The 27,139-nt window shown below is 36.4% G+C and overlaps 1 protein-coding gene across 1 annotated transcript; it reads right to left on the bottom strand.

Moving 5' to 3' along the window:
- Window positions 1-23,426: 23,426 nt before the first annotated feature.
- On the bottom strand, window positions 23,427-24,150 carry LOC110262943 (protein STRUBBELIG-like). The gene is made up of 3 exons (XM_021103532.2): window positions 24,096-24,150; window positions 23,678-23,807; window positions 23,427-23,499 (listed from the first exon to the last, which is right to left on the bottom strand). Exons 1-3 carry the CDS (start codon window positions 24,148-24,150, stop codon window positions 23,427-23,429), a joined length of 258 nt encoding a protein of 85 aa, XP_020959191.2.
- Window positions 24,151-27,139: the final 2,989 nt, after the last annotated feature.

Raw genomic sequence — 27,139 nt, 5'->3', positions numbered from 1 at the left:
ACTTATGATATGACTCAAGACTCAAACAAGAAACAGAAAAATATTTTTGATTTTTTTGATTTTCTAAATTTTTTTGGATTTTTTTGAAAATTATATGAAAAAGAAAAAATAAGGATTCCAAAATTTTTAACATGAATTCCAGGAATCTTGCATTCTTAGTCTAAAGCTTCAGTCCAGGAATTAGACATGGCTCACTAGCCAGCCAAGCTTTCAATGAAAGCTCCGGTCCAAAACACTAGACATGGCCAATGGCCAGCCAAGCTTCAGCATGTAATTCAGACATGACATGCCTGACATACCCTACAGTCGTGTAACAACTGATGGTTGGAAGCCTCAGTCCAAAGGAATTTAGACATGGCTTTACAGCTAGCCAGGTTTCACATGCTTCATGAAACACTAGAATTCATTCTTAAAAATTTTGAATAAAATTTTTGAAAACATTTTTATATTTTTTTTTCGAAAACAGATGAGAAAATTTTTGAAATATTTTTGAAAAATTTTTGAAAATAAAATAAAAAGAAAATTACCTAATCTGAGCAACAAGATGAACCGTTGTTTGTCCAAACTCAAACAATCCCCGGCAACGGCGCCAAAAACTTGGTGCACGAAATTGTGATGTCCAGGCTCAAACTATTCCTGGCACGTGAGCAACTTGGTACGCGTAATCGTGATTACACATTCATAATTTGTCACAACTTCGATACAACTAACCAGCAAGTGCACTGGGTCGTCCAAGTAATACCTTACGTGAGTAAGGGTCGAATCCCACGGAGATTGTTGGTATGAAGCAAGCTATGGTCACCTTGTAAATCTCAGTCAGGCAGATATAAATGGATAATGGTGTTTTCGAATAATAATTAATAAGATAGGGATAGAGGTACTTATGTAAATCATTGGTAGGAATTTCAGATAATCGAATGGAGATACTTTCGTTCCTCTGAACCTCTGCTTTTCTGCTATCTTCATCCAATCAGTCTTACTCCTTTCCATGGCTGGCTTTATGCAAGGGCATCACCATTGTCAGTGGCTACATCCCCTCCTCTCAGTGAATAATATGCTCACGCACCCTGTCACGGCACGGCTATTCATCTGTCGGTTCTCGATCATGCTGGAATAGGATTCACCCTCCTTTTGCGTCTGTCACTAACGCCCAGCACTCGCGAGTTTGAAGCTCGTCACAGTCATTCAATCATTGAATCCTACTCAGAATACCACATACAAGGTTTAGACTTTCCGGATTCTCTTGAATGCTGCCATCATTCTAGCTTACACCACGAAAATTCCGGTTAGGAGATCTAAGAGATATTCATTCTAGCTTAATTCATGTAGAACAGAAGTGTTTGTCAGGCACGCGTTCATAAGGGAGAAGGATGATGAGCGTCACACATAATCATCACCTTCATCACGTTCTTGGGTGCGAGTGGATATCTTAGAAGCGAAATAAGATGAATTGAATAGAAAACAGTAGTACTTTGCATTAATCTTTGAGGAACAGTAGAGCTCCACACCTTAATCTATGGAGTGTAGAAACTCTACCGTATGAAAATACATAAGTGAAGGTCCAGGCATGGCCGAGATGGCCAGCCCCCATGGTCTAAGAACTATGCGTTCCAAGATGTCTAATACAATAGTAAGAGGTCCTATTTATAATAAACTAGTCACTAGGTTTACATGAGTAAGTAATTGATGCATAAATCCACTTCCGGGGCCCACTTGGTGTGTGTTTGGGCTGAGCTTAAGTGTAGCACGTGCAGAGGCCATTGTGGAGTTGAACGCCAGTTTCTGTGCCAGTTTGGGCGTTCAACTCTGGTTTTGGATCCTTTTCTGGCGCTGGACGCCAGATTTGGGCAGAAGGCTGGCGTTGAACGCCAGTTTACGTCGTCTATTCTTGGCCAAAGTATGGACTATTATATATTTCTGGAAAGCCCTGGATGTCTACTTTCCAACGCAATTAGAAGCGCGCCATTTCGAGTATTGTAGCTCCAGAAAATCCACTTTGAGTGCAGGGAGGTCAGAATCCAACAGCATCAGCAGTCCTTCTTCAACCTCTGAATCTGATTTCTGCTCAAGTCCCTCAATTTCAGCCAGAAAATACCTGAAATCACAGAAAAATACACAAACTCATAGTAAAGTCCAGAAATGTGAATTTAACATAAAAACTAATGAAAACATCCCTAAAAGTAACTAGATCCTACTAAAAACATACTAAAAACAATGCCAAAAAGCGTATAAATTATCCGCTCATCAGCGGTTCAGAACACACACACTAGCGTAAAAAGTTATGTCACAATTACACAAAAGAAAGCATATACTTCACTCATTCTAGTGTGCTTGAAATACTTTAAAAGACTTGTAGGTTAAGATACAAACAAGTAGTGAAGAAGCATACAAGTATTCAAGCAACAATCAAGTAATTGTGAAATTGGATAATGCATGTGCATTGATTGATGTGCAAGGAAACTTAGTGAACAAAATGAAATATAGAGCTCACACATCAAACAATGACACATATTGAAGTTATTGCAACACCTAAGAGACATAGAAATGGAACACATGAGTGCTATGGAACTTAGAAAAAAGAAGATAGAAGTGGAAATCAATCACATAGCAAGCATGGTCCACAAAGCTTAGAAAGCTCAAAAATATGTCACTAGGTAAGCTTTTGATCCAATTTCACAATTCCAAAATTTCAATGCATGAAATAGGTGATGCGAATAAAGATCAATCATAAATAAGCATCACCTAACAAAAAATGCATTGACAGTACACAAATTGCCTAATCATAATGAAATACTTTAAATCACATGGTGGCCAAAACATGTAATTCAAAAGATTTAGAAGGCTTGAAGGCAATGTCACATGTACTTGGTATTCACAAATGTTGAGCATGAAAAGTTCAAAACCAAGTAACAATTTTTAACCTCAACAAAGAAGTCCAACAATGAATATTAACAATATTGATGTTAAGTTAACATCCTATCAGTAATCAGCAGCAATAGATAGCAAACAAGGTCACTAATCCAACATGTATCATGAAAAATAGAAAATTAAATGGGAATTAAACTAACCAAATGACCAACTAACTAAACTAACTAATGATTGATGGTGTATGGTAGTGTTGGATGATGGTTGAAGGGTGGAAAGAAAAGGGGAGAAGAAAAAAGAAGGAAAAAAATGGAAAGAAGAGAAGAAAAGAGGGGTGGTGAAACAGGGCAATCCATGCGTACGCTTCGTGTAACGCGTAAGCGTAGAGGGGTGCAATGGGTGCGACGTGTACGAGTGGGTCACGCGTACGTGTGATGGGTTATTCAGAGGGGTGACGCGTACGCGTGGGTGGATTTTGTGCTAAAAGTATAATTCCAGCCCAAAACTCGCACAACTCTCTGGAATTTGTATGGGAGGTGAAAATTTTGGATCCACGCGTACGCATGGCATGGTGCTCTGTTTTTCAAAATTTTTCCAAGTTCTTGCACCAAACCAAGCATTCCAAACCTCCATACAGCTACCAAAACACCATGAAACCTTATTAAACCTACTAGACTCCCAAATAAACTCAACTAACTAAACAAAACATAAAATTAAACCTATTTTACCAATATGTACAAAAGAGAAAAAATGAAAAGATGTTACCATGGTGGGGTGTCTCCTACCTAGCACTTTTATTTATTTACCTTAAGTTGGACTTATGAGGAGCTCTTCATCAAGGTGGCTTGTGCTTGAATCCATCCTTGAACATCCACCAACACTTGGAATTCCAATAAGCTCCATCATTCAAGATTGATATCTCCAAGCTTTGATGGAGTTCTTCACAAACTATGAGTTCCCAAAGTTGATCCTCCTCTAGTAATCAGGGATCCCATACTTTGTTTTCACACCCGTCTTCAAGTTGATCATAGTAATTTCCTCCGGGTGGTAAGAAAAGCGAATTCTCACTAAGGTACTAGACTATCCTCCGAGACCCATTCAATTGATAACTACACCAATCCATGCTCCTAAATTTTGAGCTTCCAACCATAATGAGCCTAGATTTACAACGCCAACCACTAAACATCCTCCTCTTACGCTTAATTCCAAAGCGACCTAAGTTGGCCATCCGTTTCAAGCAAACCAAATTCAAGTGGGATAATAAAGCTAAGAGTTAGAAGTTTTACCCACTCAAATGAAGAATTAGATGGCAACTTAGGTGGAGGAGTCCCCAATGATCTTGACAAAGCATGTTCCACTCCCGTCCATCCTCTTCTAGAGGCTTCCACCACTTGACAAGGTGCTTCAAGCTCTACCTCTTGCCAAGCTTCCTCAAGTTCACATTTTTCTTCACCAAATTCTTCTAGCTCTTCCCCATCACTCAAATCATAAAAGGAGGTTGAGTGAAATCTACCTCATCATCAATTCCAAGTCCAATGGGGAGGGATTCATCAAGCTCAAAAGGATCATATGTTGATGCGAAAACATCATAGATAGGGGAACTTGGTGCTTGCCCCACTCCTTCCAATTTTTCAATCATATTGTGCCTTAGAGGTTGTGCACTATTCTCCTCAACACCAATTTTAAACTCGATGGAAGAAGTCTCTTCAACTCTAGATTCCTCCTTGCACTCAACATCTCCTAAATCTTCAACCACTACTTCCTCTTGTTCAATAATCTCTACCTCCTCCTCTTGTTGCACTTCTTGCTTTAACTCCTCCTCTTCACCTTGAAGCTTCAAGTCCATTCCCTCACTAAGCTCCTTGAGTGCTTCTCCACATTCAACAATGGGAGTGCCTTGATCGTATAGGCTTAGACGGGATGAGACCATGTTGCTAACGGCTTCCGCCACGGTAGCAATCTTGGCTTCTATCTCCTTGAATTCTTTTTCCGTCTCCTCTTGTTGCCTTAGGATACGAGATCTAAGATCTCTTTGTTCTAATATGAGGGCATAGAGACCTTCGTCCATTAGGGGCGGTGGTGGGAGAGAGGATTCATTGTTTGATGGAAGGGTATTGTAGTTGGAAGGTGGTTCATATTGGTGAAAGTCTTGAGGTAGTGTATATGGAATTTAGGGTTCATGGGAGTATTGGTGTTAGAATGGTGGTGGCTCTAGATATGGTTTATATAGTGGTTGGTATGGTGGATATGGATTGGGGTCATATGGAGGTGAATGGTCGTATGAGGCTTGTGAGCATGATTGACAACAATATTGAGGGCTTGGTTCATAATTGTGTACCTTATGGGTTAGATTGGAGGAGGGTGTTGCCATGAAGGTTGACCATAAGCATGTGGCTCCCTCCTAAATTGATATCCATTCCCACAATGTGGTTCCTCATTGAAGCTTTGATTCCCTACAACATAATTGTAGCCAAACTCATAGCCAAAGGGATGAGAATTCATAGTGAAAGAGAAAACAAAAACAAAAGCTAACAAGAAACAAAGAAAGCAAAGTTCTAAAACTAACAACAATTAACAAAGAAGCAAAAGGCAAACATATTAACATATTCACAATATATACAATAGCCAATAACATAGCACCATTACAATTCCCCGGCAACGTCGCCAAAAACTTGAAAGAGCATAACCGTCAGCTAAGAATTTCTTCTCGGTTAGGGGAAATAACTTCGTTGCAAGTATAGTTTCCAACCGACAAGCAATGCTCAATCAAAGTTTTAAATGTTTGGTTGTCACAAGTACAAACCCCAATGAAAATTAACTGAAGTATTTAAACCTCGGGTCGTCTTACAAGGAATTGCAATGAAGTGCTCAATTATTGGCTATGAAGATGCAAGGGGGTTTGATTGGTAAAAGGGCAAGAAAATAAATGGCAAGAAAAGTAAAGCAAACAATTAAAGAAAGCAAATAATAAAGAGAGACATTCATGGCAATGATTGAGAATATTTGCTTTCTATCCTAGTCATACAATGATTAACAAGAATTCATCCTATTTAGTCATCTCCAACATGGGAGAAGGTAAAATGTTAACTTTACATGAGAGAACGTTAAATAAGACTAGTTAATCATATCACAATAATTAACAAGAGCTAATCCTATTTCATCATCTCCAACATCGGAAGAAAGTCAAATAGGACTAGTTAATCTCAATCCAAAAGTCCTAATCAACTTACTAATTGAATTAGCAAGAGATTAGAGTCAATGGAAATAATATTAACTAATCACTCTAGTTCACCAACATGAGTTGGGTATTCATGACTCAAGATCACCTAATTTCTCTTACCAAGCCAAGAATGCTCAAAAATCTACTCTCACATCCAACCAACCATTTTGTCAAACACTTGGAAGGCATAAAAGGAAAGCATAATAAATTTGCAAGAATAATAAAATCTAACAACTTCTAATTTCAAGAAAGTAACTATAACTACTCAAATTAACAATGAAGGAACATAAAACATCAATTGCATTAAAGAAAATCCAAATCCAAGAATAGTGTTCATATACTAAAAAGAGGCACAAAAGGGGAAATTAACAAGGAAACTAAGAGAACTAAACTACTAGAGCATGAAAATGTAAAGAAAACAATATGAGAACAAGAAATTGAACCTAGATCTAAGATGGAAATAAGCCTAAGAACCCTAATTCTAGAGAGAAGAAGGAGTTTCTCGCTCTAGAAAACTAACCTACATGATGCTAACCTAAAACTAATTGTTCTCCCTTTGCCCAAGCTTGAATTCTGCATGAAATATCCTCAGAAACGAGTTGGATTTGGGCCTGAGAAGCTCAGAAATTGCCCCTAGCGAATTCACTTTAATGAGGTCACGTGATCAGCGTCACGCGTGCGCGTGGGTGATGTGTGCGCGTCGCTGGCCAAAATTCCTCCTCACGCGTATGCGTGGGTGACGCGTGCGCGTAGCTTGCATATCTTCAACTCACGTGTACGTGTGGATGACGCGTGCGCGTGGCCCTTGATTCTCCAAATGTTCATTTCTTCATAATTCTCCACTTTGCATGCTTTTCTGTTCACTTCTTCCGTCTAATACTTGCTTTATGAACCTGAAATCACTTAACAAACACATCAAGGCATCGAATGGAATTAAAGTGAATTAAATCACCAATTTAAGGGCCTAAAAAGCATGTTTTTACACTTAAGCACAAATTAAGGAAGAATTACAAAACCATGCTGTTTCATTGAATAAATGTGAGATAAGTTGAAAAAATCTCCTAAATTAAGCACAAGATAAACCACAAAATTGGGATTTATCAAGAAGTATAGACTATTAAATATTGTTGAAAAGCTCTGGAAGTTACCTTTCCAACACCGTTGGGACCACGTCAAGTGGACCTCTGTAGCTCAAGATATGCTCATTGGAATGCACGGAGGTCAAGCTTGACAGCATCTGTTATCCTTTCTTCATCTATGAACAAGATTCTATTAGACCTTTGTAGCTCAAGATATGCTCATTGGAATGCACGAAGGTCAGGATTGACATCTGATATCCTTTCTTCGTCTATGAACAAGATTCTACCAAATTCGCCCAAAAATTACCTAAAATCATAGAAAAAAACACAAAAACTCAAAGCAGCATTCAAAAGATGAATTTTGCACTAAAACATACTAGAAATGAATAAAATATAACCAAAAACACTAAGAAAATGCTATGAAAAAGGGTATAAGATGTTCACTTATCACTAATCCAGACAAGTCCAAGGAAGTCTTAGGTATGAAAAGTCTGACCTGTTTGAAGAAAGTTCAACAATTGAGTAGCATATTAGTAGCCCTCTCAAAGATTTTGGTTGGATTAACCCTAAAATCACTACCACTAATTGCAATACTTCGAAAGGGACACAAATTCACTTAGACTCAGGAGTGCGAAGAAGATTTTGAACAATTCAAGGAGTTTCTTTCACAACCTACTATCTTCACTCGACCTGAGGTAGGTGAAGAACTCATTTTATATCTACCCGTAGCCAATAAAGCGGTAGCCTCTGCACTTATTCATGAGGATGAGATAGGACAAAAGCCTGTTTATTTTAAGCAACGTGTTGCAAGGAGCCGAGCTAAATAATAAGAGAATTAAAAAGTTGGCCTACGCTCTCGTCGTAGCTTACAGAAGGTTGCGTGTCTACTTTTAATCCCATGCTATTAAAATCCAAACAAATCAACTCATGAAGCCTACCTTACAAAAATGGACATCATAGGACGAATTATGCAATGAGGTGTTAAACTGTTTGAGTTCAATTTAAAATAGGAAGCTCAAACAACTATTAAATCGCAATATATGGCTGGCTTCATTGCTGAATATGCAGGGGGCAGGTAGGATGCTCGACTACTCGGAGTTTGTACGTAGATGGTTCGTCAAATGAAGTCAACAGCGAGGTTGGAATTATTCTTAAAAGTGAAGAAAGAACTTGGCTAGATTTATCTTTCAAATTTAATTTTCTAGCCTCTAACAATCAAGCTGAATTCGAAGCCATTCTTACCATACTCCGAATGGCTGAAGAGATCCGAGTATTGAGAGTGATTATATTTAGTGATTTCCAAGTAATAACTTCACAAGTGAATAGTGACTATCAAGCCAAGGATCCTAACATAAAAAGATATCTGGAGAAGACATTAGCACAATTAACTAAATTCCAAGAGGCCAAAGTCAAACATATAACTTGAAAATTAAATGGCCGAGCTGATGCCCTCTCCAAGTTGGCTAGCTCAAAGATGGGAGGTAATAATAGGAGCTTAATTCAAGAAACATTGCAATATCCATCTATGTCTAAGGGAGTAGAAGGATCGGGCATAATGACAGCCTCCAATATGAACTTAGGATGAATGACTCCAATTGTGGAATACCTCAATTTGATATTCTCCCACAAGAGGAAAAATAAGCAAAAAAGTCAGTAAGAAAGTCCAAAATTACACCCTGGTCCAAAATATCCTTTGTAGAAGAGGGGTATCCGTACCTTTGTTGAAATATGTCCCAACCTTCAAAACAGAAGAAGGCTTAGATGAAGTTCACAGTGGTATATGTGAAAATCATTTAGGGGCAAGATCACTAGCTAAAAAGGTGTTACGGGATGGGTTCTATTGGCTGACCTTGATGAAGGACATTACCGATTTTGTAAGCTCCACGAAAATTTTCTTGTAGCACCTCCTGAGGAACTCATCAGGATTACTTCACCCTGACCCTTTGCAAAATGGGGGTTTGATCTACTCAGACCATTTCCTCAAGTGTCCAGACAAGTAAAATACCTTATATTTGGAGTTGATTACTTGACCAAATGGATCGAGATAGAACCTTTGGCTTCTATTACAGCTCAAAAAAGTCGGAAATTCCTCTACAAGAACATAATAACAAGATTTGAAGTACTGATATGGGATTTTACAATCTCGTATAACTACCGGCAAGTGCACTGGGTCGTACCAAGTAATAAACTCACAGTGAGTGAGTATCCATCTCATGAAGATTAATGGATTAAGCAAACAATAGTTGATTGATTATTCTAGTTAGACGGTTCGCATTGGGATAATGAGCAAACAAGAAATTCCAACGGGAACTTAAATGACTTGAATTAAAATAAAGCAATAAAATGACAAGAAAGTAAATGACAAGAATGTAAATAACTTGGAATTAAAATTGCAAGAATGTAAATAATGGAAAAGTAAATTGCAAGAATGTAAAGAAAGCAATGTAAATGAGCATTAAATTGAATGCAATTAATAAAGAAAGGGAATAGAAGAATAAGGGAAGATCATTGGGGTATAGAGATATTGGATTCTCTGGATCAAATTGCTTTTGATCTCCACTTCAATCATGAAATCATTAATCTCTTGGTAAATCATAAGTGATAAAATTCCAATATCTTGGTAATTTTATCTCTCTGAACTTGATCAATTCACAATGTCTTGATCTAATTGCTTAAGAGAAGAGATGAAGATTCGTCTCCAATTTAGAGCTACACAATTTCATGAATCAAGTTATGGGTTGATTACATGTCACATATCAATTCCAAATCCAAATTCACCAAATTGGAAGAAAGATATTCAAGTGAAATTCAAACTATGTCTCAATAGATTTTGAATCTTTGGGATGAATAACAAAGACTCTTTCTAAAGAAGCAAATGAAAGATGAATTGAAGATGAAGAATAAATCACAATTGATCCATTAAATTCAATAGAGTTCTTTTTCCCCATTAAAAAGGGAATTAGCCATCACGGCTTTCAAAATGTGAAAAGTAAGAAGAGGAGAAGACTAAAAAAAGAGAGGTGAGAGTGAGATGGTGGGAAAGTCCCTTCCTATTGCTCTCAGATTAATCCTCTATTTATAACCTATCTAAATTACAAATTCAAATGAATTTCGAATTACATTAAATTCAAGATTAAATTGAGATGGATTCCATGGGCTTGATCCAATTGGAAGATTGAAGAATTGATGAATGAATGATGAAGTTGAGCATTGGAGGTTGGAAAGCAAGTAACGCCACACTTTTTCCTCAAATGCTAGCCCAATTTGGCCTCTGTTGTACTTGCCGTGGCATGCCAATTGCTCTCCTCCTTGAATTTGCCCAAAAATTGATGAATGAGGTAACTAGCGTGGCACGGGAACAGCCTTGGTGTAGGACTTCAAAAGCAACTAAAGAAAACAAGCACAAATGCATGAATATAGAGCATAGGCGTGGAACGCTGAAGATTTGGCGTGGAACGCCAAAGGAATGTTTCTTGCATGGCCCAAAATTCAATTATGAAGGTCACAGGTGTGGCACTGGATAGCCTTTGCGTGGGACACCAATTCATAGTTGTGCGTATGCATGGGTGCATACGTGCGCAAGATTTGAAGATTGCGCCGGTTGTGCGTTGATGAACGGATTTTTGCTAGTAAAGAATTCACAATAAATTTCCGTTGCAAGTATAGTTTCTAAACCAACAATAATCCTTTCATACAAAAATTTGGTTGTCACTAAAACAAACCCAATAAAATTAAACTGAAGTATTTAAACCTCGGGTCGTCCCTCAAGGAATTGCAGGGATGTTACTATTGGTCATGAGATATTATCTTTTTGGGTTTTTGAAAGGTTGAAAAAGGAATGTAAATGATAAGAAAATAAACTAATAATTAAGAAAGCTCTTGGCAAGGTATGAGAATTAGAAGTCCTATCCTACCTATCCTTATCAATTGTGACATCAATTGTCCATTGCTCCCACTTAGTTAACCTCTAACTATGAAGGAATGTCAAGTGGATGAATCAATTTGATTCCTCAAGTCCTAGTCAACTCCTAAGGAAGGACTAGCTTTAGAGGGATCCAAATCAACTAGCAACTTTCAATTATCAATCAACAAAGGAGTTTGATAACTCAAGAGTCTCAGATTACTCAACCAAAGCCAAGAGGAGAGAAATCTACACTAAAATCAAATCAAGCATTCTATCAAACACTTGGAAGGCATAATATAAAAGCATAGAAAAGCAATAAGAGATAATAAAATCCAAACAACCAATTGAAAACATCAATAACACAAATAGAAGAAAGCAATCATTAATATGAAATACCTCAAATTGCATTAAATAGAAGATCAAATCTAATATGAGAGTTCACAAACTAAAATAGCAACATAAAGAGATCAACAAGAGAAATAGATAAACTAAAGTACTATAACAAATAAGAGTAGAAGAGAAACTAAATTGAAATAGAGTAGAAATCTAAAATTGAAAATAGCTAAACCTAAGAATCCTAAAACCTAGAGAGAGGAGAGAGGCGTCTCTCTCTCTAGAAAACTACATATAAAACCTAAAATTATCTCAATGAAAATTGTTGAATGAATCAATGTGATTCCCTCACTCTGCAGCCTCTAATCTATATTTTTTGGGCTTGAAACTGGGCCAAAAATAGCCCAGTAATTGCCCCCAGCGATTTCTGATACGTCAGCACGTGGTTCTGTCACGCATATGCGTCGATTGAACTTTCACGAGATCACGTGTACGCGTGATCCACGCATGCGCATCGCCTAAAAGCATGGCACCTATGGTAAATTATATATCATTTCGAAGCTCCGGATGTTAGCTTTCTGACGCAACTGGAACCGCCTCATTCGGACCTTTGTAGCTCAAGTTATGGTCGATTTAGTACGAAGAGGTAAGGGTTGATAGCTTAACAATTCCTTCAATTTCTTGTATTCCTTCCACTTTTGCATGCTTCCTTTCCTTCCTCTATGACATTCCTGCCCTATAAACCCTAAAATCACTTAACACATATATCAAGGCATCGAATGGTAATAGGAGAGGATTAATATTAGCAAATTTAAGGCCAAAGAGCATGTTTTCAATCATAGCACAAAATTAGGAAGGAAAATGTAAAACATTCGAATTATATGAATAAGTGTGAGTTTAGTGGATAAAATCCACTCAATTAAGTACAAAATGTACCACGAAATAGTGGTGCATCAAATCTCCCCACACTTAAACATTAGCATGTCCTCATGCTAAGCTCAGTAGAAGCTACAAAGCAGTGAAGAGGAATGGTAGAAATTATGAAATGCAACCTATCTATATAAATGCAACTACATGCAAAAATGCTTTTATCTACTTGGTTAAAAGTAAAAAAATTCTCCAAGACAAACATAAACTGGATTCCACTAATTCAAATCACAAAATAAAGTACAAGTAAACTTGCAGAAGAAAATAGCTTATGAAAGCCGGGAACAAAGAATCAAGTATCGAACCCTCACCGGGAGTGTATACACTCTAATTAATCAAGTGTTTAAGGTTAAATTCTCTAAATTCTCTAATAACCTTGCTTTCTAAGACTTGCCCTTCTTCTACCAAGCAACAAAAATTTAATACACAAATACGCATGTCAAGAGGTCTTTTAAGGGTTGTAATGGGGTCAGGGTCAAGGTAGGATTGTATTTGACCAAGTGGACTAAAATATGGATCCTTAATTAACTTAAATTTCCTACCTAACTTAAGACAATCCATGTAATTACAATACAAAATCTAACTACCCATTTACTATGTTTACCACATATTCATGCATCCGATTTTGAGTACAGTACATATGCATTGCTATCACAATTTACTTTGGGGCATTTTGTTTCCTTTTATTATTTGCTCTTTTTCTTTTTCTTTTTCTCCTTTTTATTATTTTTTTCTTTTTAATTTTAATTTTATTTTTTTATTTTTATTTTTATTATTATTTTTCTCAATGCATATGATTAAATTATTAAATGCATGAACATGTCCTAAATATTTCTTTCATATTTTCATAAAGATATATAACACCCAATTCTTAAACCAAATGTTTCCAAACCCAACTTTTCCACACTTAAATCATGAACACTCTCACTAGTCTAAGCTAACCAAGGATTCAAATTAAGGACATTATTGTTTTACGCTTAGAGTTAATGATGTGCTAGAGTAAAGAACAAATAGGATAAGTAGGCTCAACATTGGTTTACAAAGGATAATGAAAAGGTTAAGGCCATATAGGTATGTAAGCTCAGTGAAACAAGGCCTCAATCATATAAGTGCATGCATACATCAAATAATGGAAATATAGAATTAAGCAAGACAAATATCACAATTTTAGAGAGAAAAACACACACCAAAAATAAAATATTGGTTGGTAAAATGCAACCAATGAAATAGGCTAAAAAATCTCACTGGTTTTGTAGGTTCGAGCTCCAAACCATGTTCCAAAATAAAATTCTTCAAGAAAGGTTTAACAAAAAGTTTTAATTTAAATTAGTGAAATACTATAAAAAGTTTCTTGAAAAAGAAAATGTTACTTCAACCAAGTAGTAGCTAAATACACAAAATCAACAAACATGTAAATGTAACAACTAATTTAACAAGGAAAATTAAATATTGGTGTTGAAATAAGAAATAACTAACCCACGAAAGTCGGTATCGACCTCCCCACAGTTAAAGATTGCACCGTCCTCGGTGCATGCTAAGATGTTCAAGTGGATGGGTGGCTACAACTGATGCTTTTCTCTAAGGATTGTGCAGATGGACTTGTCTGTTGCCCCATTGAGAAGCTTTCCCTTTCCCTTCTACGGTGGCCATCCTGAAAGAAGAGGAAAAGGAAAAAAAGTAACCTAGAAATAAAGATAAGAAAACAAATGAAGTATGGGTGGGTTAATGCCAACTAATGAGGGTCTCAACTACATGGTAGCTACAACATGCAAGTGAGAAGACAGTAGAAGCAGATGGCATATCAATAGTGCAAGAATTGCAGCAATGGGGAGAGGGAGTGGGTAATGAAAGATAGTGTAAGTGCATGGCAATGCAAATGGAATACAAGTATCATAAAAGATTAGCATTGACTTATGAATAATAATACCCAGTAATATAAAACAAGTCACTAAGCACCAAAATAATGCAAGAAAAGATGCAACAGTTGAAGAAGGACATTTAACACCAATGGAAAAATAATAGACTTAGAAAAGAGAATAAAAACATGAACAAAATTAAAATGCAAGGAAGAAAAGTATGCAAATGCAGTAAGTAAAAGAAATTAAAAGAGAATATGGATGAGAATGTAAAGAAATGAAGATGAAGTAAGAAAGGAGAGAAGAAAGAAGGAGAAAGGATAGAAGAAAGGAGGAGGAAATGAAAAACAGGACGCGACGTGCGCGCATGCATCACGCGCACGCGTGAAACTGAACTAGCCATGCGACGCGTAAGCGTTGCCCACGCGTACGCGTGGGTGGACAAAATTGCACACTGATGCGTGAGCGTCGGTCACGCGTACGCGTGACAGCTCGCACGATTCCAGCACAGTGACAGCCCAACTCTCTGTTCAATTACCTTACTACACCGATTTTTCATTCCACGCGTATGCGTCACTGACGCTTACGCGTGGATTGGCGAAAACATAGGGGACGCGTACGCGTGGGTCTGGCTGTGTGCCTAGCACCCCTTCTGCTCGGCTGTCGCGCAGCTCTCTATTCATTTGCGCATACACATACGACGCGCGCGCGTCATAGACGCTTGCGCATCGATCCCCTCTTTTTTTATGCAGAATGCAGGCGATTATGCAGAATTTTATAAATGAACACTGATAAAAATAAAATAAAATTAATAATAAAAAGTGACGATCATACCATGGTGGGTTGTCTCCCACCTAGCACTTTTAGTTAAAGTCCTTAAGTTGGACATTTGGTGAGCCCCTTGTCATGGTGGCTTGTGCTTGAACTCATCCAGGAATCCCCACCAATTCTTGTAATTTCAATAGCCTCCGGGGTCCCAAAATAAGCATATAAAGCCTTCTATCAAGTTAAAGCAAGTGACAAGGTTCTAGGAGTGTTGACTGTTAAAATGAATTCTAGGGTCCCAAACCTTGCTTTTGCACCCGTCTTCTTGTTGACCATCATTATTCCACTTGGGTGGTGAGCAATCGGAATTCTCATTGAGATATCCAAACAACTTCCGAGACCCATTCAATCGAACTCTACACCAATCTTTGTACTTTAATTTGGAGCGGGCAACCATATTGAACCTTGCATGACAACTCCTATCACTAACCATCTCCCTCTTACTCTTAAAGCCACAAAGAGCTCTAAGTTGACCATCCATCTCAAGTAAACCATATTCAAGTGGGAAAGTAAAGGTTAAGGACAAGGATTTTACCCACTTGAATGTTGTATTGGATGGTAATGGATTTGGGAGAGGTGTTTCCAATGGTTTTGCAAGCTCCACTCCTTTGTGCTCTTCTTTGAATTCTTCCACCTCCTTGCAAACCTTTTCAACTTCAACCGCGCCCTGATCAAAATCTTCTAATTCTTCCCCATCACTCAAGTCATAAGTTGGAGGTCGAGAAAAGTCTACCTCCACATCATCTTCAGATTTATTTGGAAAAAGTTCTTCAAACTCAAGGAGTTCAATTGTGGATGCAAGTTCATCACTAGGAGGGCTTGATTCATGATCAGCATCACCAAGGGAACTTACTTCTTGATCTATTCCGTCCAATTCTTCATGAGGAACATGCCTTAGAGGTTGTGCACTATCCTCCTCAACATCAATTTCAAACTTCTCGGCGAAATTCTCTACAACTCTCAATTCCCATGGAGGTTCAGCATCTCCTAGGTCTTCAACCACTTCTTCTTCTTCGATAATTACGGCTTCCTCCAATTGCTCTAATACAAAATCGAACTCCTCCTTGATGTCTTCCCTCACCAATTCTTCAGCTACTCCTTCATCTTCAAGCTGATCCCTTCTCTCTTGTTCCGTATCAATAGCATAATTGGAATCATGTTGCTCTTGGATTGATGCATCCACACGGGATATAAGAGTTTGGAGAGTAGAGGTGAGACTAGTGAGAATAGAGGCAAGTGTGGTTTGAAGCTGTATTTGCCTTTGGTGAATAACACGAAGGGTGTTGCTATCCAGTGGAGGTTCATTGTTTTGGAGAAAGGGTTCATAGTAGGAAGGTGGTTCTTCTTGGTAAGGGTATGGAGATGGTGAATATGGAGGTGGTGGTTCATGAGAGTAATTATTTTGGAGTTGGGGTGGTTTTATGTATGGTTCATATGGTTCGTATGGTGGTTGGAATGGTGGATAAGGGTTAGGGTCATATGGAGGTGAATGGTGGAAAGGGGCTTGTGCGTAGGGTGGTTCAAAGCTATGTTGAGGAGGGGGTTCATAGGTTTATTGTGGTGGGTGTTGATTGTCACGAAGAGGTCCACCATAACCATTGTCTTGGTAAGCATCATAGAATGGTTGTTGATAATACCTTGGAGGTGGTTGTTGACAAGAGGGTTGATCAAATCCTTGTGGCTCCTCCCATCGTTGATTATCCTATCCTTGATCCAAGCTCTCATTGTAATTTCCTCTTCCTACATGACTGTAACCAAACTCATAGCCAGAGGGGTGAGTATTCATAGTATCAAGAGAAATAAAAACTAATAAAAATTAATGAAAATAAACTCCTAAAACTAGAAACACTAATAAAGAAACAAAAAAGCAAAATTATTCACAATATTCACAATAACCAATTATAAGGCACACGTTTGCAATTCCCCGGCAACGGTGCCATTTTGATGAACGGATTTTTGCTAGTAAAGAATTCACAATAAATTCCCGTTGCAAGTATAGTTTCTAAACCAACAATAATACTTTCATACAAAAATTTGGTTGTCACTAAAACAAACCCAATAAAATTAAACCGAAGTATTTAAACCTCGGTCGTCTCTCAAGGAATTGCAGGGAAGTATGTTACTATTGGTCATGAGATAGTATCTTTTTGGGTTTTTGAAAGGTTGAACAAGGAATGTAAAAGATAAGAAAACAAACTAATAATTAAGAAAGCTCTTAGCAAGGTATGAGAATTAGAAGTCCAATCCTAGATATCCTTATCAATTGTGACATCAATTGTCCATTGCTCCCACTTAGTTAACCTCTAACTATGAAGGAAAGTCAAGTGGATGAATCAATTTGATTCCTCAAGTCCTAGTCAACTCCTAAGGAAAGACTAGCTTTAGAGGGATCCAAATCAACTAGCAACTTTCAATTATCAATCAACAAAGGAGTTTGATAACTCAAGAGTCTCCAATTACTCAACCAAAGCCAAGAGGAGAGAAATCTACACTAAAATCCAATCAAGCATTCTATCAAACACTTGGAAGGTATAACATAAAAGCATAGAAAAGTAATAAGAGATAATAAAATCCAAACAACCAATTGAAAGCATCAATAACACAAATAGAAGAAAGCAATCATAAATATGAAATACCTCAAATTGCATTAAATAGAAGATCAAATCTAATATGAGAGTTCACAAACTAAAATAGCAACATAAAGAGATCAACAAGAGAAATAGATAAACTAAAGTACTAGAACAAATAAGAATAGAAGAGAATCTAAATTGAAATAGAGTAGAAATCTAAAATTGAAAATAGCTAAACCTAAGAATCCTAAAACCTAGAGAGAGGAGAGAGTCTCTCTCTCTAGAAAACTACATCTAAAACCTAAAATTATCTCAATAAAAATTGTTGAATGAATCAATGTGATTCCCCTACTCTGCAACCTCTAATCTATGTTTTTGGGCTTGAAAATGGGCCAAAAACAGCCCAAAAATCGCCCCAGCACGTTGCTCTGTCACGCGTACGCGTCGCCCACGCGTACGCGTCAATTGAACTTTCGCGAGATCATGCGTGCACGTCGCCTAACAGCATGGAAACTATGACAAATTATATATCATTTCGAAAGCCCGGATGTTAGCTTTCCAACACAACTAGAACCGCCTCATTTGGATCTCTGTAGCTCAAGTTATGGTTGATTTAGTACGAAGAGGTCAGGGTTGACAGCTTAACAATCCCTTCAATTTCTTGTATTCCTTCCACTTTTGCATGCTTCTTTTCCATCCTCTAAGCTATTCCTGTCCTATAAACCCTGAAATCACTTAACACACATATCAAGACATCGAATGGTAATAGGAGATGATTAATATTAGCAAATTTAAGGCCAAAGAAGCATGTTTTCAATCATAGCACAAAATTAGGAAGGAAAATGTAAAACATGTGAATTATATGAATAAGTGTGAGTTTAGTGGATAAAATCTACTCAATTAAGTACAAAATGTACCATGAAATAATGGTGCATCATTCGTACACATGAAGTGATGTGTCCGCACGAGTGCTGTGGGATGCCAATACTTCTACGTTGGACGACAATAGCTTCCAAGCCCAAATGTATTGCTTTTAGTCTTTCGAAAAAGTGTGTTCTTGACTTTCAAAGAGTGTCCTTTCTTCCAAAGAGTGTTTTTAGCTTCCATCTTTGTTCTTTTGATCCTTATTTAATTTCCTACACTTATCAAAGTACAAAACAACTCTAAAGAGCATTGATCAAAGCACAAGAAATCTCAATTAACTTAAGGAAAATCTCTATCTTTAATTTAAGGAAAGAAATACTAAGAACATATATTAAAAGCATGAAATTCCTAATCAAAAAAATAAATCACTACCACTATTTAAAGGAATAATAACTAAAAACTAATAAAAATGTGCTTGCATTATAACACCAAACTTAAGATCATACTTGTCCCCAAGCAAGAAAAGAACTATGCACAAAGAATTCTTTTACTTGGAATGGGTTCAAGAATTGGTTATGATGCCTTAGTGGGTGAAATAACTAAGTGACAGTGGAGTAAATTCCAAATTGTATGCTTATGCAAGGATTCCAGTGCTTATTAGTCCCTATATTTGGAAGTCTTAGACTTGGGAATTTCATTCGGATGATATTATGGAAGTCTCTTTATAGGTTGTCACCTTGAATCAGCACTTATTTGCATCATTGTTTTCTTTTCTTAATATTTTCTTTTTGCTCTTTGGCCTTGGCTCTTAGTATTCTATTTGGAAGCAGCTTTCTAAGATAAGCTTTCAATCAACACTCCCAAACCAGTTGGTTTAAGGTAGTAAGTATTGAAGCACCCCTTAGGATTTACTTGCTCAAACCTCTCTCTTTGACACAAGTCCAGCACAAGCATTTAACTAGGACAACAACTCTTTAAGTTCTTGTTTCTTTCTTAATTTTTCTAGTAATTGATGCTCAGAGCCTTGGGCCGTGTTCTTTGTTTTTCTTTTTCTTTCTTTTGTTGCTCCTTCTTGGTTATATAGATTTTTGAGAACCTCCATAATACTTTTCCAAACTTGATTCCATGCCTTAGAGCTCCCATGCAAATATTCACAAGCATGAAATCTCGTTACACAATCACACAATTAGACCTTCTACTTCTTTTAATCTTTTGCTTGTCCCAAATTTTAAAAAATTCTTCAACTTTTTTCCTTTCAAAAGAAAGCATCCTTTGTTGCATACTTAAATGTTTTGGGCATAAACAATTTCAAGAGTAAGGTCATATGAAAATGAATGAATCATGATTATTAATTTGAGGACAAAAACATATATAAAGAATTAACGCTCAAAACAGAGTTACCCTCTTTTCGCCCTCTGATAAACCACTATTTTATGGTTTATCTTGTGCTCAATTGAGTGGATTTTATCAAATCTTTATCCACTTATTCATAATATTTGCATGGTTTTATATTTCCTTCCTGATTTTGTGCTATGACACTACAAAAAATTTTGGTTAAAACGGCGGTTTTTTTGGGTATTTACGGCAGTTTGAACCGCCATTATTACCAAGAACGACGGTTTTAGAAAACGACGTAATTCTGGGCGCCATTATGGTTATTACGGCGGTTTTTAGAAAACCGCCACAATTTCCTAGGTTAAAACGGCGGTTTTTTGATAGGTTAAAACGGCGGTTCAAACCGCCATTATTTCCAAATAAAATGGCGGTTTTTTGGTTGGTTAAAACGGCGGTTCAAACCGCCATTATTTCCAGGATAAAACAGCATTTTTTGTTGGTTAAAACGGCAGTTTGAACCGCCATTTTTACCTTGACTGAGTGGCATTTTTTGTTGGTTAAAATGGCATTTGAAACTGCCGTTTTTACCGGATTAAAACGGAATTTTTAGTTGGTTAATACGGCATTTTGAACCGCCATTTTCACCCTAACAGTAGCATTTTTATTGGTTAAAACGGCGTTTAAAACCGCCGTTTTTACCGAGTTAAAATGGCATTTTACTTTTAAAATGGCAGTTACAAGCCGCCGTTTTTACCGACTAAAAGTGATATTTTATCGTTTAAAAAAATAGTTTTAACCATCGTTTTTACCATGTTAAACATAATTTTTTTGTTTAAAAGTTCACAATAACAAGAAATCATAACCCAAAAACAAAATATTACGTAATTCATAAATAAAGTATTAAACATAATATATAATTTTTTAGTATTGAAAATCAAAAATAATAACTCCAATACAAATAAAGTATTCAATATAAAATTTTTTATTTCTAAATAAAGTATTCAATATAACATTTTTTATTTCTAAATAAAGTATTAAATACAAATAAAGTATTAAATATCAAGACACTCCTTGTCTTCAAACCATTCCTTCCTCAAGAGTTCCAAACGTGGATCTTCTTTAGGACCCTCTTCATTCTGGAATCATCAAAAACAAATGGGCATTGCCAAGTCAGAACACTTCTACTTTTGATGTATTGCTACTAAATATATGGTAAAATAATTTAAAAAAATTAATTAATATTAACTGAAAAAACTGCTTCTTTAACATTACTTAGCAAGAATTTATGGGCTTAATTACCTTCATCTTGTGACAAAGCCTGTCCAAAAGCCGAAGAGTAAAAGCAAAAGGCAGATAAGAGTAATAGGAAGAAGGAAATGTATGGTGGAGCTTTCTTCATGTTTTCTTGCTGATTTAGTTTGATCGATGACTAAATAAACTAATCTCTAGAGATGATTGAATTGAAAGCAACTAATATTAATAAAATATGAAAATATAGCTTGGCACAGAAAGCGCAGAGAAGAGGAAATTAGTTAAGTTAAAATGTTAAAATCTAAATTACTAGAAACATGTGAACTTACATAAATTCTTCGTTCGTTGGTTCCATCATTGATAGGAATTAGGGAACACTGATGGTATTGAGAAATTGTTGATATTCTTGATTGTGAGAAACCATGGCATGATTTAGATAAAAATAGATACATAAATAAAGTATCATCAAATCTAAAGTAAGAATACTTCCATAATATTATAATATCCATATAAATTCATTAACCCAAATGCATATTTAGCACTTTACTTTGCCAGTCACAAACGCTCACTATGTGCAACTCATCAGCAAAGCTATCCTCTCTTTCAAAGCTATCTTAATCCATTTCATTTCATTAGATGGTCTATTGAACAAATTGTCAAGTACAAATAATGTTCTACTAAACCCATTAAAGTGCCAGCGAATCAGCACTATCCACTAAGTTGAAGCTTCAGTATGGTAAAAAAATATGCAAAAAATAGAATACGACGACTTAAAAGTGGGAAAAAAACATACATCGGTTCCTTCTTAGTCTTTTCTATCAAATATCCATCGATTAAGAAGAGAACACCAATATAAACCAAATGGACAGTCACCAAGACCAACTTCACTTACAGGGCAGACCTCTGAGCTAAAATTCAGTGACAAAATTCCAAAATGCATAAATAAATAAAAAAATTCGCATAATTTTGGTTAGGAAGACACATAAATAAATGAAAGCAGAACAGTTCAGCAATAGCATTCACCATTCAGCACACAAATTCAGATAAAACAAAAACTAAGCTAATTTAAACAAAAAAAAAAAGGAATTGCAGCAAACGCACCAGGGTCAATAAGGCATGGAAAGAATCTGAGGCAGCGATCCATGGGTTTATCCCAAGGGGAACGCATAGGGCGGCATATACCAATGATCGGCATATTGTTAATGATGAAAAACAAATAATAGAATAAGTAATATATGGAACAGAGAAGGATAAAGTATGATTATAATCTGAACTGAAATTCTCTCTCGTGTACACAGAAAGGATAAAGTATGATTATAATCTGAAGCTGGTTTGCAGACCAAGCTTATTCCTGGAACATAATTCAACCAAACAGGAAATCCTCTATATACAACTAAAAAATGATAAATTAAATTGTAGAGATCAACTTTCTGTATTATCTTCATGAATCTGACCAGATCATATCTTCCTTCAAAATTGTACTGAGTTGAGTAGAATGCAGAAAACATAATAAACAAAGATCAAATGAGAGAGAGAAACACAGAAGAAAAAACAGAACATGATAATAATTCAGAAGAAGAGAGTGGTGAGGTACAGTAAAAAACTCATGGCATGGCACTCGGCAGTAACTGATTTATATAAACAAAGCATGCCATTACTCTATCCTTTCGCCTACCTTCCGTGGTAAAAATAAATCATTGAATAAGAACAAAAATAAAAATAAATACACTAGTAGTTCTTGTCTAACTAAGGCCTTACACAAAATCACAACTTACCATCATTTGGCTCTAAGACCAGTGCATTTTTAAAGCTTTCAACTGCAGCATCTATGTTATGGAGGGCCATATGTGCTTAGTAAGTCCAAAGCCACACAGTTATCATAAAGGAAAATGGGATAGATTTAATAAAATACAGTAAAAAAACCTCCTCAATTCAGATATCAACCTTTCCTTGCCGGAATAATGCTTTGACATTGTTATAAGGTTTCCTGATAATTGAGTTAGTAATGATAAAGCATCTGGAATGCTTCCATTTAACGGTTTCCTGAGAGAGACCTAAAATATCAGAACAAAAGAAAAACTTCTTTAAGTACATTTGTAGTTATGCATATGGCAAAAAGATGACTAATTACTATGTCCATGATTAAAAAAAAAAAACAAATTCAGATGTGAAAAAGATAACATACAAGCTCGTAAGAGTAGGGGGCAAAGTGAATAGAATGGGCCTCCAATGTGGTTGTGGCTAAGATCATTGCACAAGAAACAGAAAGCTTCATTTCTAGTTCAAACAATTACACAATTGGTGCTTAAGAGGTACTAAACTCTCTCGATTAATCAAACAGAACCACATTTAACGTGTCACTCATCAGTAAACACAATATTGAAATTGAAACAACACTTACATTTTTAAGATGGATGGAAAATTCAAATTACTACCAAGCTCTCCACCCAAATTCAGGCCATCAAGTCTTCTGTCAACCCAAAATACAAGTTTTACTTAGTCTTATTGCACTTAATTAAACTCTATCAATCAAACAACTAATGAAACATTGAAAATAATAACATTATCATTTCCAACCAATTATATAGAGCATGCAAACAATAACACAATATTAACCAAAAATAGTTTAAAAAGAGAACTTCACATACATGGAAGTGATGTTGGAAAATACACAGCCAACACCTTGCCACATTTCAAAACATGGATCTCCTCCGACAGGCTTCCACCCTAGAAGAGGTGGTGAGCCAAAAGCAACATATAGACTACTGATTGCTGCAACTGTGACCATAGCACATATTGAGTTTAGACAAATTTTGCACTTACATGGTACTTGTTACTTAATTAGGTGAGCTTCCCAATTAAATTTATAACCATCATCTTTCAAATTGCAACCAAGTTATCATCTACTCTTTGATGATAATATAGTGCAATAAAGCAAAACAATAACACTTAAAAGCTAAATGAGTTTTGTCGTCTTCCTTTTTTTCTCAAAGGGAAACAACAGATTATTCTGCTATTTTTTATTTCAAAAATAGAAATAAAACTATGGAAAGGGAAAGTATCTACCATCAACTACGTCAGTGTCACCAACTGCACAGAAAGTTCCAGCAAGAATCACCATCAGAGTAACAAAGAGTCGAACATGCAACACCAAATTCGTACATCCCATTTCCTCAAAAGTAAAAGCAAAAAGAGAGAATTTAACGATAATAAGGTTCTAAGTTCTAAGTCTATATATTATTCATTAGAATGAGAGAAAGTTCTTATAACAGATTGGATTGATCCATGGAACAGATGAACTGTATTTACCAAATGACCCCCACCAACTCAATCAATGAATGAATTAACACGAATTGGTTCCCTCATGGACCATATAATGCATAATTTTTATTTTGGTAATAATCGACTCATCTTTCTAAACAAGATAAACAAAGAGAAAAGGAAAATGAAGATGATGTCAACAAAAAGAATGGAACAATAACACAAACCTGAAGTATTTCACTCAGAGCCTCTTCAGGTGTCATTCTAAGACCCCCTTTTCCTAAACCAAGCTGCTGAGATAACACTGCTCAGTTTCAAAGCAACAAGTAACTCATGAATACACATCAAAGTAAGGCAAAAGCAAAGCAAGTGAACCATTTCCTCTCAAATTTATAAAGTCATATATACCTTAAAGATCTACCTTGGTATCAGCTAAAGCAGAAACGATATAAAATCTGTTTTTCTTGTCCTGTTTGATAAGTATACTAGTTAGGAGAGGGCAATCAAATTGTAAATAAATTAATTGTTTGCTCATGTAGGTTCACAAAAACCACAAATAAATTAATTCATATTATGCAATAAATATGCATAATAACAAGTTATCCATGTTTGCTTCAACCATTTTTGCCTCTTTAGGCCACTAACAAAATTACCACAACTCCATTCTCCGCAGCATCGAGCACTTCATCATCATCATTGTGAAATATTTCAACGATTCCTTCCTCAGAAACCCTAGCTCCTGCAGTTTTAGTAGTTGTAGTTGCCATTTCACAAAATCTATCATGTATTCTGAAATTTTGGATCAATAATTAAGAGATCGAAGAAATTAGAGTAAAATATTTTCAAGGGAACAAAGGAAAAGAGGGAGAAGAACCTACCTCGCGAGCTTGTGGGAGGAGAATCTCACAGGACAGCAGCTTGATGGACGAGATTGCCGGCGTAGGAGAATGCCACAGGAGGAGATCATCTTAGTAGGAGATGTCGCCGGAGGAGACCGTCGCAGGAGGAGATTGTAGTTGGAGGAGAGATCACCAGCGAAGATCGCCGCTGAGGAAGACATCGCCGAATGAGGTCGTCGTGGGAGGAGGTCATCGCTGGAGGAGATCGGTCAGAGGAGATCGTCACCGGAGGAGATCGGTCAGAGAAGATCGTCACAGAGAAGATCACTGTGGCAGCGATTCAACCTTTGCGTTTCAACGGAAAATGAGAGTTGGATTAGGGCTTAGGCTTTTTTATATAGCAGTGATAATGGCATTTTAAAACCGCCAGAATCAACAAAAACCGCCATTGAATGCAACTCAATTGTGGCAACAAGAAAAAATGCCATAGCACCCTGATATTACGGCAGTCTTACAAAACCGCCGGAATATTAATGCCATTTTATGGCTCTTTTTTTGTAGTGTGATTGAAAACATGCTTCTTTGATATAATATTTGCCTATTATTAATCCTCTCTTATTACCATTAGATGCCTTGATATGTGTGTTAAGTGCTTTCAGAGATTATAGGGCAGGAATGGCTTGGAGGATGGAAAAGAAGCATGCAAAAGTGGAAGGAATACAAGAAGTTGGAGAAATTGCTAAGCTGTCCAGCCTGACCTCTTCGAACTCAAACGGCTATAACTTTAGCTACAGAGGTCCAAACGACGCGGTTCCAGTTGCGTTGGAAAGCTAATGTCCTGGGCTTCGATTTGATATATAATATGTCATAGTTTCCCTGACGCTAGGCGACGCAACCGCGTGCTCCATGCGGCCTCATCGCAGTGACGAAAATCCAGCGTGATTAAATTCGAGACAAGCAAATTCTGGGCTGTTTCTGACCCAGTTCTCGGCCCAAAAAACACAAATTAGAGGCTATAAAGTGGAAGAATGCATCCATTCATAAAAAGGCTTTCATATTCACAATTTTAGGAGTAGATGTAGTTTTTAGAGAGAGAGGTTCTCTCCTCTCTCTTAGGATTAGGATTTAGGACTTCTCTTAGTTTTAGGAGTGACTCTCAATCCCAGGTTCTTTATTTTTATTTAATTTATGAACTCTTCCATGTTACATATAATTTTCTTAATTAATGTTATTTGAGGTATTTCAATTTATGATTGCTGTTATTGTTGCTTTACATCTGAAGGCATTTTTATTCCAGTAGATTTACTTTTCCCCTTTTGGTTTTGGTTAAGAAATCAGTAACTCAGGAGTTATCCAACTCAACAGCATAATTGTTTATTGTTATCTTGCCAATTGAATTGAACTTCAATAATTCCAATCTTTTCTTAGGAAATAAATAGGATTCGAAGATCAAACTAATTAGTCCCTTGACTTTCCTTTACTTTAGTAAAGGTTGACTAAGTGGAATTAAGATTTAATTTTCATTATCATTGATAAGGATAACTTGGTCTGGACTTCCAATTTCTCTTACCTTGCCAAGAGTTTATTTTACAGTTATTTATTTATTTTTATTGCTTGAAAATATACCTGTGCGCATTGCCCAAACTCAACATTCCCCAAAAACACACTTTTTCATAATCAATAATAAGAACACCTCCCTGCAATTCCTTGAGAAGACGACCCGAGGTTTGAATACTCGGTTATCAATTTCAAAGGGGTTTGTTACTTGTGACAACCAAAACGTTTGTAAAAAAGGTTGATTGCTTGGTTTAGTAACTATACTTACAACGAGAGTTTCTATAACCTCTAAACCATCAATCTTCAGTTCTTCAAAATGGCGCCGTTGCCGGGGAATTGCAAACATGTGCCTTATTATTGGTTATTGTAAATATTTTATTTTTGCTTGTTTATTTGTTTTTGTTTTTGTTTTTATTTTTTCTTTTTCTTAAATTAAGAGTTTATTGGTTTTTA

The sequence above is a fragment of the Arachis ipaensis genome, chromosome B5, assembly GCF_059453495.1.
Source record: "Arachis ipaensis isolate K30076 ecotype BB chromosome B5, ASM5945349v1, whole genome shotgun sequence".
Lineage (NCBI taxonomy): Eukaryota > Viridiplantae > Streptophyta > Magnoliopsida > Fabales > Fabaceae > Arachis > Arachis ipaensis.
This window is presented reverse-complemented; position numbering and strand designations above follow the sequence as displayed.

Bases quoted from the DNA above. Each gene is read 5' to 3' on its own strand.
- LOC110262943 (XM_021103532.2), bottom strand. From the start codon at position 24,150: ATGGTGATTCTTGCTGGAACTTTCTGTGCAGTTGGTGACACTGACGTA. The intron at 23,808-24,095 runs GTAGATACTTTC...CTATGGTCACAG, and splicing joins TGACACTGACGTAGTTGATG to TTGCAGCAATCAGTAGTCTA. The intron at 23,500-23,677 runs GTATGTGAAGTT...TTGGGTTGACAG, and splicing joins TTTTCCAACATCACTTCCAT to AAGACTTGATGGCCTGAATT.